Source organism: Anomaloglossus baeobatrachus, chromosome 6, assembly GCF_048569485.1.
Source record: "Anomaloglossus baeobatrachus isolate aAnoBae1 chromosome 6, aAnoBae1.hap1, whole genome shotgun sequence".
In the NCBI taxonomy this organism is placed as follows: domain Eukaryota; kingdom Metazoa; phylum Chordata; class Amphibia; order Anura; family Aromobatidae; genus Anomaloglossus; species Anomaloglossus baeobatrachus.
The window spans coordinates 372,279,045-372,296,551 of record NC_134358.1 but is presented as its reverse complement, the minus strand read 5'-3'; the positions used below and the strand labels follow the sequence as shown (position 1 = coordinate 372,296,551).

The following is a 17,507-nucleotide window of genomic DNA, read 5'->3' as shown; positions in this document are numbered from 1 at the left end:
TGATAATTTTTCAGTTGAAGAACGTAATACGCCCAAAAAGCCTTACTTACATCACTTATATTCTTACTCAACAGGTGGAGATTTGACAAATGAACTTGTCCGGCACTTCTTAATTGAATGTGTTCAAAAAGGTGTGCGGTTGAAGGGATGCCCCAATGAACCGTACTTTGGTAACTATTCCCACTATATCTGTCATTTTTCCTCCAGTTACAAGCATCTTATTCATGTCATATAGAGCACTACTTATTACATTTTAGTATTAATAGTGAGAAAAGCATTTATTGTTCCCCTTCGTGTTTGTGGCATAATTGTCTTTTATTTATCAGGGTTAGGTAATGTGCACGTTAGTGTTATTTTGTACATTACTCTCACAATATAGGCATCAGAAAGAAAACCTATTTTATAGTAAGTGTGCAAGAAAATGGCAGTCTCTGTGCATTGTCATGTCACAACAAATGTAATGTTTTACCGTAACATCAAAATTAATTAGATTTCTACAGTGTCATTGACAGCATGTCAGTTCTTTTAGTATTTTTATTGCGGTTTTCTTCTTTTAAGATCAAAATGGCTTGGCACCAAAATATGCATAAAAAATAGCATCAAAAACCGATAAAAAAAATGCATAAAAACCTGTGGTATGTTTGCTACACTTTTCTGTCATTGCCTGCATTTTTCATGTAAAAAAATGGCACTTCGGCAAAGCTTTGTGAGAACCTGCCCGAAGACTATATTTGGCCTATACTTTTGCTAAAGAGCCTTCTTCTGAGGACTTGGGTATTAGTGTCTCACCTGTTCCTTGTCTTATCTCTAGGGAGTCTGACCGCATTGGTTTATCAGCACTCTATTACACCACTGGCGCTGCCATGTAAATTACTCATCCCCGACAAAGGTATGCATTGCTATCTAGCCTGATTTTTCTTCACTTTTTCATAGCACATAATCTTATTAACAGTTAAAAACGTCTGTGAATGCTTTAAAGTTGATGATATGTTCATGTATATAGCAAACACCACAGTAGCAGCTTACAGCAATACAATATAATTTTTGTTGTAAATCATTTTGGAAAGGATTAGGTGTTACTATCCAGTTGATGAGACGGTGAGCTTTGGTAGTTCTGGAGAAATGTGAGCGTAGTAAGACATTTCAGATTGGGAGAGGATATTGTGGAGATAGAGGGGTCTGAATGGCTAATAGAAGTGTGTGCTGAGTCGGTCGTTCTGTGTGCTCTGCCCTTTACTACCCAGAGTAAGATGGATTCCTTATACCGAGGTTGTGCTGTTAATTCTTCCATGCAGGGGAGTTACTGTGAGCTATGTGAGTGGTTTCCCAGTAAACACAGTGGTGTGGCAGAGTTTACGGGCAGCTGTGGCATAGACGCATGCAACAGGTGGTTGCTTAGCACTATTGAGGGTGTTACAGTAAAAACATGGGAGTGAGCACATTCCTGTAAGAACAGGAGGAAAACCATGAGCAAGAAATATTATATGTCCAGTTTTGAAAATATCCTTTCAAACTCTTCTTCATGTTCCCTATGGCATACGAGGGGTTAGAAAATCTAATCAATTGGTGAGAACCTGATTATCTTATTGTTTCTGCACTGTCCTGCAGAGGAACAAGACAAAAGAATCAATTCATAGACTTCAAAAGTGAAATCTGATGGATAAATGAAGTAACAGCTCTCCATTCTGAGAACTAGAATAACAAGAGCCCTGCTGCTGTAAGGCCTCATGCACATGGCCAAACCATGGGCAGGCGTCCGTACTGCAGTACATGGTCACCTGTGGCTTGGTAGTCCACCAATATTATTATATGACAGAAAACTTAGAGCCAAAGGGAGTGACATTAGAATCATTCAGAAATATTACAATGGTGTGCTTGAGATATTAGTGGTGATACATGAGTAAAAACATACCCAAACGGATTCACAGTAGACACTGTCTGGCTTCTTCTCTGGCTGTATTGTCTTTTCCAACATGCACAAACCATGGTTAACCATGCATGTCTAAAAAAACAAATACTGCCAGACAGGGTACTTGGGGACTCTGTCAGCCTTGTTGAGGCTTTGTCGGGACCCCTGTCAGAATTAAGAATTAAGTTTTTTGGGGGATTCCAACAGAAATGTAGTGCTTGGTGTAGAGCACTGTATTAGTGTGCATATAGCCTTAGAAAGGCTTTTGTATTTTCCATCAATCGGCGGCATAAACAGATTACACTGATCATATGTGTCAGGCCGAATACCAGGAAACCTATCATTACAAGAATAGGGGATTTCTATTCACCCTGATTATATTTGTTTTTAGATCCTTTGGAGGAGATTGCAGAGACAGCGCCCCAGACTGCTGCAAACTCTGCTGCAGAGCTTCTGAAGCAAGGAGCAGGTAAGTCCTATAAGTGCACGCATCAGACCTTTGGCTGGTTACCCCCCCTCTAGGTGTGGATATGCTCATTGTACGGTGCCTGTACATGTAGACTTTTCTGTAGATGAGAACTGTAGGGCTAAAACTACATGTGGTTTTACTGCAAGTTGCTGCAGTTTTCTCATTCAGTTATCGCCCATACATCTTGTTTAGGTGAAGCGGATTGAAACGAGTTGCTTCACCTTTACAAGCCGATGTTCTCGGTAACATGGCACAAGACACAACATGTACAGGCAGCTGTAGTTTTCAGAATCATCTAATCCGAAGAATATACAGTATCAGAAATTTATCAATTATGATTCAACTATATTTTTTGCTAAGTCCCTGGCAGCGTTCTGCATTATTCAGTGCTTTATGCTTTTCAGTTTCCTGTTGGTCTTTCCCGGTGTAAGTTATGTTTAATTTTGAAATTTTTACTGAACTTGTGTATGTTACATGATTGTTTACATTTCACATCCTGAAATTGTGCAGAACCCTTTTTTCTTATCTTAACAATTTGGTTATCTTATTCAGTTCACTCCAAATGTCACGCCACATGCCTGTGCTAAATATTTTGCTGAAAAGCTGTACAATTGGGTGCAGAACGCGCTGGGCAGTGATGAATTTTCAGAACTTAGCCTCTGTACTGTAGTACAATGAATGTGCAAGAAAGCTAACTAAATAGGATTGAAGTGAAGACATTAAGCTTTAATTCAAATGTTTTTTTCAACATTTCTGCAGTAATTTTAAGGAGTTAAGGCGGTGTCACACACAGCGACAACGACGTCGCTGCTACGTCACCATTTTTTTTACGTAGCAGCGACGTCCCGTCGCTGTCGCTGTGTGTGACATCCAGCAACGAGCTGGCCCCTGCTGTGAGGTCGCCGCTCGTTGCTGAATGTCCAGCTTCATTTTTTGGTCGTCGCTCTCTCGCTGTGACGCACACATTGCTGTGTGTGACAGCGAGAGAGCGACGAAATGAAGCGAGCAGGGAGCAGGAGCCAGCATCTGGCAGCTGCGGTAAGCTGTAACCAGGGTAAACATCGGGTAACCAAGGAAAGACCTTTCCCTGGTTACCCGATATTTACCTTCGTTACCAGCGTCCGCCGCTCTCGCTGCCAGTGCCGGCTCCCTGCTCTCTGCACATGTAGCTGCAGTACACATCGGGTAATTAACCTGATGTGTACTGTAGCTAGGAGTGCAGGGAGCAAGCGCTAAGCAGTGTGCGCGCGGCTCCCTGCTCTCTGCACATCTCGCAGCAGGGGCCAGATCGCTGCTCAGTGTCACACACAGCGAGATCGCTAATGAGGTCACTGTTGCGTCACCAAAACCGTGCCGTAGCAGCGATTTCGGTAGCGATCTCGCTATGTGTGAAGCACCCCTAATGCCGGGAGTAGGATCAATGTGACATTCCCACATGAAGGCCTCTTCATTGCATTGTCCACATGGTCTCCAGATAGAAACCAGAGGCTTGAATGCAGCAACGGAAGCTAAAATAGACTTCTATCCTATTCAGTGATCAGATTTTATCTTGGGTGCATTGATAGCCAAAAGGCCCTGTCACACACAGAGATAAATCTTTGGCAGATCTGTGGTTGCAGTGAAATCATGGACATATTGTTCCATTTGTACACAGCCACAAACCTGGCACTGATTGTCCACAATTTCACTGCAACCACAGATCTGACACAGATTTATCTCTGTGTGTGACAGGGCCTAAAGATTAGTCTGGAGACAACGTGGACAATGCCATGAAAAAGCTTTCACATGTAGGAACATCACACTTGTCCTGCTCCCAGGATTAAGTAGTCTAGACCCCGCTAATCTACATTTCAGGTACACTAACATCTCAGCATTATATTGATTTGGTGGTGAAACAGTGGTATGGCCATTTGTCCAAAGTATCTCAGGAGCTGTTTTTCAACATAACAATGCTAGGTAGCTTGTTGCTTATGCTATTACGAGCAGCCTAAATGGTTTAAATGTGCTAAGATGGCCTGGAGCATCTACAGACTTGTCTCCCATCGAGCACTTCTCAGAGGTCGTTAGTCGGCAATTGCAAAGTGCTCTTCCACTATCACTCTCAAACTTGATACCTTATTACTGGAGATAATTTGAAAATGTTGATTTCACTTTATCGTCACCTGGATATCCTTAACTTGACAATCAATCCTTTAATTTCCAAATTCCACAACATTTCCATCAAGGTTTTTACATTTCATTAGTGAGGAAAGTATATTCCAATGACACTGTCAGGGTCGGGTCATGAGACCTGCGGTCAGTCTGTATTCGGACTGCAAAACACAGATATGTGAAAAAACTGTCTTAAAGAAACAAATTAAAGAGTATTGCAATACAATTGTGAAGCTTTTCAACATTGCTTTATAGACTGTGGTGATGGCGTCCACTATCAAATGTACTTGGTGGTTAAGATTCATAGAATTTGTCCATAACTGAGCTTTATTGTGAAAATAAAGGGACTAAGACAAGGGTGATAAATATAACAGTGCAATCAGTCTAACAGATGTAACATGTAGCATTTTCAGTAGATGGAAATCATTTCAATTTACTAGTACCAACAAAAATGGTTATTGTGCCTGCTTTAGACTAGTTACTGTTATTTTCTGCTATCTTTTTCACTTTTTAGCTTGCAATGTTTGGTATCTGAATTCAGTGGACATGGAGTCACTTACAGGATATCAGGCTGTGCAGAAAGCATTGAGTATAACGCAAATCCAGGAGCCCCCTCCTGTGTCTACTGTGGTGCACTTCAAGGTGTCCGCTCAAGGGATCACTCTAACAGACAATCAACGGAAGTAAGACATCATTTCTCTTTGTTTTAGTTATTTATTAATATTATGATTGTTAAATTGTGCCATTGTACATTATGAGGTAGGTGAGGTTGTTCTGAAGTTGTAGCCCTGCTGCTTATTGTGGATAAAGAAGGATATACTGTCATGACATGATATTGTCCACTTTTATCACAAGTAGCAGCTTATTTATTTGCTGCCCTCTTGAGGCCACAATATGAACTAATTGTAAACTAGATTTGGATCAAATAAAAAACACATGCACACAGTTTATACTGGACAGAAATCGTGTGATTATTGTTAAAAAGAATGACCTGCTTTATTTTAAGTAAAGCTATTAATGTAGTAAACAGTGGCAGAGAATATAATGCTTGGTGTCGGTAAGTGCGTACTTTATTTGTAACATTTTGTTTTTTCCACTCCTCTCTATGTGACAGACTGTTTTTCCGAAGACACTATCCAGTAAATACGGTGATATTCTGTGCTCTAGATCCACAAGACAGAAAGTAAGAAACGTCTCTTTTTCCTTTAATATATTGTGACTTGTTTGCGCTCATATACTTGAATGTAATTTCTGTTATATTTCCCCATTAAGGTGGACAAGAGATGGACTTTCTGCAAAGTAAGTAAAATTTACAATTGGACATACATGTGTAATTCCATTTTTTTTAAATTGCCATTTTTTTGGGAGTGGTAAACAAAAAGAGAACATTTGACCATGGCGATCTCTCACCAGCACAGTGTGAAAGATGGAATTTATGGTGGTTTCTGTAAAAACCTGGAATCCATTTGTTACCTTTACATCTTTATCAAGGCTTAAAAGTCCCCGATTCTGCCTGTCCACAATACATTCAGACTGCGAGCCAAATTTGTCACGTGTATTTGCTGGAATTTTCCGCAATCTTGTTGAAAAAAAAAGCACAATAAAATGAGCACATGTGAATGCAGAGAGTTCTGATATATAGATTATAATATCGGTACTTACCCACATTTAACTATGACCGCCCTAATTCAACAGGTGATGCTCAGTCTGCAAAGGATAGAATCCTAAGAAATATAGAACATAAAGTTCAGAAATAGGTGCACGGCATGTGGGTCATGAAACGGCCATCATGCCGATCTGAAATGTAGAATAAATTAAGGTTCATTTTTTTCCCTAGTTTACTTATTTTAAATCTCAGTATTACATTATCCTTCTACACAGTTTATTACTATTTCCACAAAATACCTATTTACCAATGAGTTGAATAAATTCAATATATTGTGCAGACAAGTTGTCAAGGGGACTGCAAGGCAGAGGGTGTGACAGTTAATGTCAGAAGTTAATTTTACCAAGGGTGCAGGGTTTTGTGAATTCATCAATGTTATGTTATCTCTGTAGAATTGCCATGTAAATGTAGACTGCATCAAATGTTCACACAAGTCCTGATAGTTAATAGAGAGCCAAATAAAATGACTTGAATTGAGGCCCAAGTCTAATCTTGATCAAAGTAATTTTGTGACAGAAATTGTAAATTGCTTTGAGAAGTTGTGAAATTTTGATGCATCTCGCAGTGTGACGCCATGACTCGTCTAATTCATGACAAGCTGTGTCATTACTTACGCCAGAAACTAGTCAGTAATTGGTGTAAGATTTATGACATGATGCACAGAGGCACACACCGCTCGGCAGATTTATGGAGAGGAGTGCAAATATTCATGAATCGGGAGCATTAGACTCCACCATGACCCCTCATCAAACTCAGCAAGAAAATCGCCAGTCTTAATGAATCAGGGCCATTGTAGGTTTCTAAAAGAGGATAATGATCCAATATCACATGTCTGAGTGGCAAAATTATGTGAACCTTTAGGAATAGCATATAATTTGAGGATGAAATTACAGTCTGGTACTTTCAATCAATGGGATGACATCCAGTTGTGAGTGGGCGATTTTATTTAAAGAGGGATTTATCAAAGTCTGATTTTCTTAACATGTTTGTGGAAGTGTATCATGGCACAAACAAAAAACATTTCTGAGGACCTCAGAAGAAGAGTTGTTGATGCTCATAAGGCTGGAAAAGGTTAGAAACCTATCTTTAAGGAATTAGGACACCTTATTCAGATTGTTTATAAATAGAGGAAATATAAGATCATCTTTAATTCCCCAGCAGTCGTCAAAAAACAAAGATCACTTCAAGAGTATAGCCCCCGTCACACATAGCAAGATCGCTGAAACGTCACATCGTGACAAAACAATCAGGACAATTGTTTGCTCATTGGCCTCCCACTGTGCAGCACGCATCGGCATGTTTGACGGCGGGAGAGCCGTCGTTACACGGGTTGCTGATGGCTGGTTGCTGTGGAGATCTGTCTGGTTGACAGCTCAACAGCGACCATGTAGTGACGTACCAGCGATCCTTGCCAGGTTGGATCACCTGTGGGATTGCTGGTATGTCGCTATGTGTAACGGGACCCTAAGATGTATAATAGTTTGCAAAGTGACAAAGGAACCCAAGGTAACCCCTAACTAACTAAAGGCTTCTCTCAATAGCTAATGTTGATGAGTCGTTATTAGGGTATGTGCGCACTAGGCATTTTTTACCGCGTTTCTGTGCATTTTTTTGGTGCATTTTTGTTCAGAAAACTGCATGACTATGAGTCTGAGTTTTCATTTTTGCTGGCACACGGCGTTAGAAGGACACTGAACAACAATGCATAAAGAAAGCCACTGCCCTCCAAAAAGAACATCGCTGCCCACCTGTAATTTACTACCAGCAATGTTTTATGCATGGATGGGACCATAATAGAGTATTTTGATTTAAATGAGATTATGTTTGAAGGAAGAAAAACCCTGCATTACAGCATAGAAATCTCCTGCCATCTGTGAAGCAGGGTGGTGGTAGTGTCATAGTTTGGGCCTGTTTTACTGCATCTCCGCCAAGACGGCTTGTCATCACTGATGAAACAAATCTGAAATTTAAAAGTAAATTCTACAGAAAATGTCAGGACTTGTGTCCATGAGCTGAATCTCAAGAGAATATGCATTATATAGCAGGACAATGGCAAAAAGCAAGTTGTTCTACAAAATAATTGTTAAAGAAGAATAACGTTTGAAGTAGCCAAGTCCTGATCTAAATCCTTTAGAAATGCCATGAAGTGAACAGTTCATAGGAGAAAACCCACCAACTTACAGTTTTGTTAAGTGAAATGGGCTACTGTTCCTTTAGTCCGAGGTGCAGGAGTAATCATCAGTTACTGGAGACCTTTAGATGCAGTTATTGTTGTACAAGGAGGTAACACCAGATGTTAGAAGTGTAGGTTCACCTACTTTTTCAACTCAGACATTTGATATTAGATAGTTTTTCTCATTTAAAAAATGACCAACTCTAATATTTTTGGCTAATGTTTTTATTTGATTGTCTTAATCTAGTATTAGAACTTGTGTGAAAATATGATGTAGAAATGTATGCAGAGATAATGAAATTTCTGAAGGGTTAATAAACTTTCAAGCGCCATTGCATGGTAAAGAAATGGCTATTAATGTAATTTCTATTTTCCAAACAGGGTGTTCGGTTTTGTGGCCAGAAAGGGGAATGGAAATGACAATATCTGTCATCTTTTTGCGGAACACGATCCAGAACAACCTGCTAGTGCCATTGTGAACTTTGTGTCAAAGGTCATGATTGGGTCTCAGAAGAAAATGTAAAGCGGTTCTCTACAAGAATTGTTTGAAGGACAATAATTCAATCGCACGTTACTTATCCGCATATGAGCAATTGTATAAATACAAATAATTACAAGACTGAGAAGATAAGTAGAAAAGGAAAATCTTCAAAGCGGTATCAACAATTTCATAACAACATTCCCCTCTAATTTTAATGTGGTTTGATTCCTTGAGACTTTCAGTATTATGGTTCCAGAGATTATATTATAATATGTACAGTTTTATGGTATTTTCTCTTTTTTTCTACAAATATTGCATAGGAAACATTGGTAAAATATTTTTACTAAATGTAATAAAAAAAATAACGCCAACATTTTAAGATTTAAAACCTCTTAAGGGAATCTGTCACCAAGTTTTTCCTCCCCCATCTGAGAGCAGCGTAATGTAGAGACAGAGACCTTGATTCTAGTGATGTACAATTTATTGGGTTGCTTGCTGTGATTTTGATAAAATTGCTGTTTTATCTGCTGAAGATCTAGTAGTTCTGTGAATGCTGAGCTATATATAACCCAGCACACGCCAGTGATTGTCAGCTTTCTGCCCATGTACAGTATAGACAGAAAGCTACCAATCAGTGGTGTGTCGGTATATGTAGAGTAGAAGGAAAGGGTTAACCCGCGCTGCCGTGTGGATAGAGGAAATATGAGTAACTCAGGAGAAGTAATCTTCATGATTTTATTATTATGTACATCAGTGATTTTGACTCCTGATGAAGGAGTTGTAAAGACTCTGAAACACGTTGAATAATAAAATCACAAAGATTATTTCTCCCGAGTTATATCCTCTATCCAGACAGCAGCGCGCGGGTTAACCCTTTCCTTCTACTCCACGTATACCGATTCATCCGCCATCATGGTCATCATTTCTGCTTTTATGATAGTTGTGACCCTCACAACTATCCTAGGTGTTTCCGTGTATTTTATTCTGGTTCCACCAGGATAAGACACCATCTGGTCTTTGTCTCTTCCAGAAATAATCTAATCAGTGGTGTGGGCGAGGTTATACAGAGCTCATGAATATGGAGGACTACCTGGCAGCAGATTTACTAGTCCACTAATGATAATCTTCTGCTGATAAAATGGTATCAAAACTACATTAAATAGCTCAGTAAGTGAAACACCGTTGGAATCAGGGTCTCTGATTATGTGGCAGAATCTGGTGACCGATTTCCGTTCAAAACTTACACAGCCCAGCTGAAGTCATGGCTTCCTTTCATATTTTTTTTTCACACAAATGGGCAAAAATCCATTCAAGATCCATCTCAACCCTAAAACACCATCTATTTCTAACAAAATCAGATAAAAATAAAAAATCATGGATATGGGTGATTTGTGGATAATATGCTTGAAACAACTCATTTGGCTATGTTAGGCCCAAATACCAAAGTCAGGAAGATGAAAAAAGAACAACTTTGGATGTGAAGCAAATGTTAAAGCATGTTTGTTTTTGGCGATGGTAAGTGGAAGTGTTTTAGAGAATAAGTTGAGAATGATCATTATATGGTGAGGAGGATAGCGCACGAAAGGCTTACTGTAGGTGGAACGCTGATGGAAATTAAGTACGTGGTTATCAAAAGTTAGGGAAAAGAAGATGAGATGAGTTGTTGGGAAGGAATGTGTCACCTGGAACAGTATATATTCAAGATTTAATTAAAGTAAAATGTTCACAAAGTGAAGATGTGTCCAGCATAAAATGCTAAGGTGATAAAAAGAATTCTGAGTAGCTTACGTAATATCCCAATGTGTAAATAGTGGTGAAAAAGCAATAGGTATCTGACATGTATGTTATGGAGCATGGGCAAATTGTTATATAGTTTTGTGGCAAAATTTGTAGAAAGTTGTATTTTATTGTTATGACATAAGGTCTGCCCAATGGAGTTCTAATTGCACACTCAGCAGGGATTTACATCATTTGCATTAAAATGTTCCCACAAATGTCTATAGCAACCCTGAGATCTATATCGAGCTGTCACAGATCAGGGAGCAGGTCTGATTTTCAATAACCCACTCATAGGAACATTAATAATAAGGGCAAAAAATAAAGATATTTTAATAAATACAAATCAATTTACAGCTGAATCAGTTCACCTTCATATGATCATGGAACCCCCAACGTCATTGTAATGCCGGTATATGTCAAAACACACTGTAGGCAAATATGTCTCAGTATGGTTGAGTAGTCAACAATGTTTACAAGTGGGTTAACATCAATTATTAAAATAGAGGGAAGAAATAGCTACTTCAGCCACCAAGCCAACATTGGAAACTAGAAGCTGCTTTTAAAGGGGTTGTCCAGGATAATTTTATTTTTTTAATTTGGGCCTAAAAACAAACAGGCCGATAATTGCTAACTACCTACCTGTTCTACCCGGTGCCGGCTCAGATTCTGCTGCTCTGTCCACAAGGCATGATTTTCAACGTCATGCTGATTGACAGCCTGCTCCCCGCAGTTATGCAGCTGGGAGCCCACTGTCAATCAACATGATATCAGCAGTCATGCCCCGTCAGCAGAGTAGAGCGAAAGAGAAGCTGCTACTCTGTAAAGATGATGACAGTGGAAGTGGCTGAATTTCCGGCAGAGGCGGTCTGTGCCAACAGAAATCTGCGCTGGGTAGCACAGGCAGGTAGTTAGGAACTACCTGCCTGTTAGTTTCTTGTTCGACTGCAAAGATTCAGAAATTAAAGGGGTTGGCTGGGACTTTTTTTATTTTTTTTTAATTTGGGCCTTCGAACCATCACTTTAAATGAATGTGCAAATCAAAAAAGTCCGTGGAGCCTCTGTTAGGAGTCTCAACACAGAAAACTAGCCAGATATCCCTCCAGGAAGGACCTAGCCAAGGAGTGGCTCTTTTTAGGAAACCACCATATTAAGTGGGCCTTTTAGTCAATATCCAACTCTTTGACAAGTTTAAAGATATGACAAGGGAATTACCAAGGCCAGGTATCCATCCACAGACAGCTGTTTCGGTGTATTGCCCCTCATCAGTGTGGAGTAGGATTCTGGCCAGGTGGGAGCAATGCCTAGTAGACCAACAAGACAAAAAAATCACTGATCTCGGGGAGACCAGCCAGGTCTCCCCGAGATCAGTGATTGTTTTGTCTTGTTTAAATGAATGTGAACATTCGATCACATGTTCCTGATGTTGTCTCTGTATGAAATGATGCACAATTGAGGGATATGGGGAACATTGAATATAATACTTAAAGGAAGTGGTAGAGGAATATTGATAAAACCAATCCAATTAGTTTATGTAACTAGATGTTTTTGATTGTTACATCTTGTTGCTTTCCTTCTTCAATACTGATGTGAATTCTATTTCTGCAGTATGTCCATCTACTTTGAATTTACTGTCTTGAAATTATTTCTATTTGTTTTATTATTCTATGTTCCCATTTCCTATCCTAAAGTTATTGGTCTTGCCAATCCTGGGCTTCTTCTTCTGGGCTAGCAATCCATTTATGGACCAACCTGAAGTCAATGTCCTTTTTAAAATGTTGACATGCTTTTGTAGTGTATGCCTTCTTTTAATGGTATATTACCATGTAATTTTTATATAAAATATTTTAATGCTGCACATAATTAACAGTAGATGAGAAATGTGAATATGCATTTTCTGGTTGAATACAATTTGCTATTTCAGCACTTCACTTTGTAGTCTTCATTAGATTTTACACAGGTACTTTGATATTTTTTTACACAGAGTATGAATCAAATATATGCCAGTAATCTTGCTTTTTACGTATACGCTATTTCACAGTGTTAATACATACAAATGCAAATTTGGTAAAAGCCATGTTTAAATAATATAATGCCAGTGTATTTATCGTTCTGTCTTGTATACCTTACTCTGCTAGTTCTTTTTCTTCTGTACAAATGTATCCACTATGTAAAAATTATTGCTTTACACATTCTATGTATAGTACTCTACTTTACCATTAAAATATCAACTTTATTTAGATTATAATAAAATGTGAAATTATGAGAGTGTCAGGTTTTTTCTTTTTCTTTTACATTAAAGGGGTTAGTTACCTTACAGGCAGGTAGTTGCTAAGCACCTACGTATTTCAACCAGTGCCACTACTGCATGTGATTCTGCAGCTTCCGCTGATGTCATGTCTACAGAGCAGCTGCATCTCTGCTATGTCGACGGGGCTTTACTGCCAATGTCATGCTGATAGGCAGGAGGGGGTTGGCTGTCAAACTGCTGGTAGCCAGCTGTCAATTAGCATGACACCCCCTCAAAAGAGCAGGCTGGAAGAGGAAGAACTGCTCTGTTGATGTGAAGCAGTGGAATCACCAGAAGGCGTGATTCGTGACCGCTCTAAGCTGGCATCTGGTACAAAAGGCAGGTAATTAGCAACTACTGGCTTGACCGATCTTATCCCCATGAGAAAAAAATATAGCTTTCAAATGTATACAGCAATAGGTTATCTCCTATCCAAAGGAGATAACCTATTGCTGTATATGATCGCTATGATGCTGTATATGATTGCTAGAGGTCTAACTGATGAGGAGTACTTTGAGCCCTTTGATGTATGCCATGGAGCATTGTCTTGCAAAAAATTCATGGTTTTCTTGAGAGATGCAGACTTTTTCCTGTACCACTGCTTGATGAAACTGACTTTCTTTGGATTTTATTTTGAGTCCATCTTTAATCCGAAAAGATTCAACTAGCTAATCTTTAATAATACTAGCCCATAGCAGTAACCCACCTCCATCTTACTGGTGTCTGAGTAGAAGAGAAGGTCTGTGCCTGTTACTAATCCTGCCATGAGCCCAACCAACTGGTTTGCCAAGAGTCACTCTCATCTCATTACTCCATAAAATCTCTGAAAAATCCGTTTTCAGATATTCCTTGGCTCAGTGTTAACGTTTAAACTCATGTGTCTTGTTCACTGGTGGTTGGGTTTCAGCCTTCCTTACCTTGACCATGTCTCTTAGAACTGAAGACCTTGTACTACTGAGCACTCCAGGTAGGTTGAGTTCTGGAATATAACAGCAGTGGTTTCCTGGTCGCTTCACGCTTGATTTTTCTCAGACCTTTGGCAGTTATTGCACCTCTATATTGTTAACGTGTTGTTATTTGCAACAAAACCTTTGATGGTTCTGCGATCACAGATCAATAGCTTAGTAATTTTAAGAGTGTTGCACCCATCTGTAAGACTTTTAACACATTTTGAATTTTCAGAATCCGTTAAATCTTTTTTTTTTTTTTTTGGGCCCATTTTACCTGAAGAAACAAGCTGTCTAATAATTCTGAATACCTTGGTAAAGGGTGTTAATATCTTTATCTTTCCAACAGGGAGACACCGGATAAGTCGACCTGGGCCAACCACAGGCTAGTCTCATATTTGTCTACAATCTTTGTCTAAAGGCCACTTTACACTCTGCGATCTCGCTAGCGAGCCTACCCACCCTCGTCGTCACACATACACCAACCTCGCCACATAATCACCCTAAACACACACAAGTCTGGTATTATCCTTCAAAAATAAAAATCTGATTAATAAGCAGCCAAACTACAAGAACAATAAAATGTACCACATAGGAAATGCGGCAGCTGTCAGTCACATGACCTGTCTATATGTGTATGTGTGAGCTAATATATACTGTCAGGGGGGAGGGCTTTCTGTTGCCTGGAGATTTATCAGGCTGCCAATAGCAACCAATCACAGCTTAGCTTCTATTTTGCTACAGTTAATTAATCTGAGCTCTCATTGGTTAATATAGGCAACAAAGGACATTCTCAATATGTGTGAGGTCATAGGATGTTAAATCTGTGTGGAATATCTGTGGTGTTCAAATATATGTTGTGAAATGCTTCTATTAGCTTAGTTTTTGCCTTTTAATAATTACATTTCTATCTGTTTTGTGGTTTTTGTGTGCAGAATACATTTTTGTTAATACATTCTATTTTGTTAACAGCAGTTATTAACCCGGGCGAAGCCGGGTAGTACAGCTAGTCTAATATATAAAGCTGAATGTGTGTGTGTGTGTGTGTGTGTGTGTGTGTGTGTGTGTGTGTGTGTGTGTGTATGTCCGGGATTGGCATCTGCACCTTCGCAGCTAAAGCCCCAAAATTTTGCACACTCACACGTCTGGACCCCGAGAGCATCATAGGCTATGTTTTGAGGGGAAATTTTAACCCATCGCTTTACAGTTATTCGCCAAAAAAACTGCCTCCATTAAAGCGAATGGAGCTGGGAGCCACAGTGCAGCCAGAACTTCAGAAGAATGTGCAGCCACGCCCTTATATGGAATGTTGGCGTGTCACAATGCAGCCAGGGAAAGAGACAGACACGGACAGGGAAAGAAACAGACATAGACAGGGTAAGAGACAGACATAAAGAGACAGACACAGACAAAGAGACAAATAGGAATAACGTTTGGAACACCATTCTAAGTCCGGACTGGGTGCAAAAACCTAAAAAACCTAAAAAAAATTGCCAATTGCCCATTGCCAATCCATATCATACGCATAAATAGCCTGGGTCTCAGCTTCCCATACACGGTAAGTTTTTTAACTGCATGAGAGGACACACACAAGCTAGGGACCCCAACGTAGAGAAATACTTTGGCGTAGTGTTGGGGCTCTATTGCATTGATCAATTCAGTAGCTAAATTTCTCTTGATTCATATGTTCATGGCAGTAATGCAGATTCCATTTTTCACATTTTCACTCTTACATATAGCTATTGGATTTTTCAAGTCAGTATTCACCCAGCAGTTTCTGCAATTTCATGTATTCCCCTTACATAGTCACTGGTGTGCATACCTTTTCTCCCCATAGTGATGTTTTTTTAGGTTTATGCACCCAGTCCGGACTTAGAATGGTGTTCCAAACGTTATTCCTATTTGTTAGTATTTTTTCGTTTGTGAACCCTCCCCAACCACACCTATTGCCAATCCATATCATACGCATAAATAGCCTGGGTCTCAGCTTCCCATACACGGTAAGTTTTTTAACTGTATGAGAGGACACACACAAGCTAGGCACCCCAACGTAGAGAAATACTTTGGCGTAGTGTTGGGGCTCTATTGCATTGATCAATTTAGTAGCTAAATTTCTCTTGATTCATATGTTCATGGCAGTAATGCAGATTCCATCTTTCACATTTTCACTCTTGCATATAGCTATTGGATTTTTCAAGTCAGTATTCACCCAGCAGTTTCTGCAATTTCATGTATTCCCCTTACATAGTCACTGGTGTGCATACCTTTTCTCCCCATAGTGATGTTTTTTTAGGTTTTTGCACCCAGTCCGGACTTAGAATGGTGTTCCAAACGTTATTCCTATTTGTTAGTATTTTTTCGTTTGTGAACCCTCCCCAACCACACCTATTGCCAATCCATATCATACGCATAAATAGCCTGGGTCTCAGCTTCCCATACACGGTAAGTTTTTTAACTGCATGAGAGGACACACACAAGCTAGGCACCCCAACGTAGAGAAATACTTTGGCGTAGTGTTGGGGCTCTATTGCATTGATCAATTCAGTAGCTAAATTTCTCTTGATTCATATGTTCATGGCAGTAATGCAGATTCCATTTTTCACATTTTCACTCTTACTTATAGCTATTGGATTTTTCAAGTCAGTATTCACACAGCAGTTTCTGCAATTTCATGTATTCCCCTTACATAGTCACTGGTGTGTGTTACGAGGGGGACCCGGGGAAGCGTGCCAAGATGGGAAATGGACTGCTTCCGCCGGTCAAGGTCCACTGTGCGGTGTAAGGGACCGCCGCTATGGTGGGTGAAGAGTGAGCGGGTTGCTGCTAGCGATCGTCTGGAATGTCACAGACGATCTATGTACACCGATCTGCCCTAACCCGTGAGGGTTGTATGGCACAGATCTCACGGCTCGGTGTACCTGTTGCACGGGGAAGCACAGAGGTGCCCACGCACGTGTGCCAGTGGAAGTCACGAGAATATGGCACGAGGGTAGCACAGAGGTGCCCACGCACGTGTGCTTTCAATAACCAGGTGAGTCCAATGGAGACTTGAGGAGCTCACCTGGGACAGGAACACGGCCTGTTGACGGGGGTACTGCCGGAGCAGCAAGGCAGGAACACGGCCTGCAAACGAGGTACTGCCGGAGCAGCAAGGGCCAAGCCCACAAGAGACAGTAATGCCTGAGCAGTGGCGTGGCAGCACGCTGCCAGACATCCAAACATAGAAGGACGGTCGCGCGCCGCCATGATGGCAGGGGGAGCTTTTAAGGAGGTGCAGCTCCACCCGAGGGCGGGCGCGAGGCGGAGATGACGGACTTGACCCAATCAGGGTCCACGACGTCCCAGCCTGGCCAGTCAGGATTCACCACGTCACCAGCCTTGTCATCAAGCCGTGTGACGTCAGTGAGCGAATCAGGACCCACCACGCATTGCACATGCTCACCCTCCTGCCTCTGGGAAATAGAGGCGGGATCCTCGGTCTCACAATGTGGAGAGATAACGGGAATCTCACTGCTTCCCTGAGCAGTAAACCTCTGCACATTGCGCAGCCTCGCAGACCTTCGGGGCCGCTGAGCAGGAGAGTCTGCGGCAGGCCAGGAATGGGAGACCGCTTCACTCCTTGTAACAGGAGAACCACTAGGTGTC

At 40.6% G+C, this 17,507-nt stretch overlaps 1 protein-coding gene across 3 annotated transcripts in view; it reads left to right on the top strand.

Annotated features, from left to right (window-relative positions):
• Positions 1-12,894, top strand: part of TNS3 (tensin 3) — a 528,788-nt gene extending 515,894 nt beyond the window's left edge. For all 3 annotated transcript variants that reach the window (XM_075315024.1, XM_075315026.1, XM_075315025.1), the window contains 7 exons: positions 75-170; positions 812-889; positions 2,301-2,378; positions 5,044-5,212; positions 5,644-5,712; positions 5,802-5,828; positions 8,750-12,894. In XM_075315024.1, the coding sequence (XP_075171139.1) occupies positions 75-170; positions 812-889; positions 2,301-2,378; positions 5,044-5,212; positions 5,644-5,712; positions 5,802-5,828; positions 8,750-8,891 (659 nt within the window). In that variant the 3' untranslated portion in view covers positions 8,892-12,894. The remainder of the gene's footprint in view (positions 1-74; positions 171-811; positions 890-2,300; positions 2,379-5,043; positions 5,213-5,643; positions 5,713-5,801; positions 5,829-8,749) is intronic.
• The last annotated feature ends 4,613 nt before the right edge of the window (positions 12,895-17,507 follow it).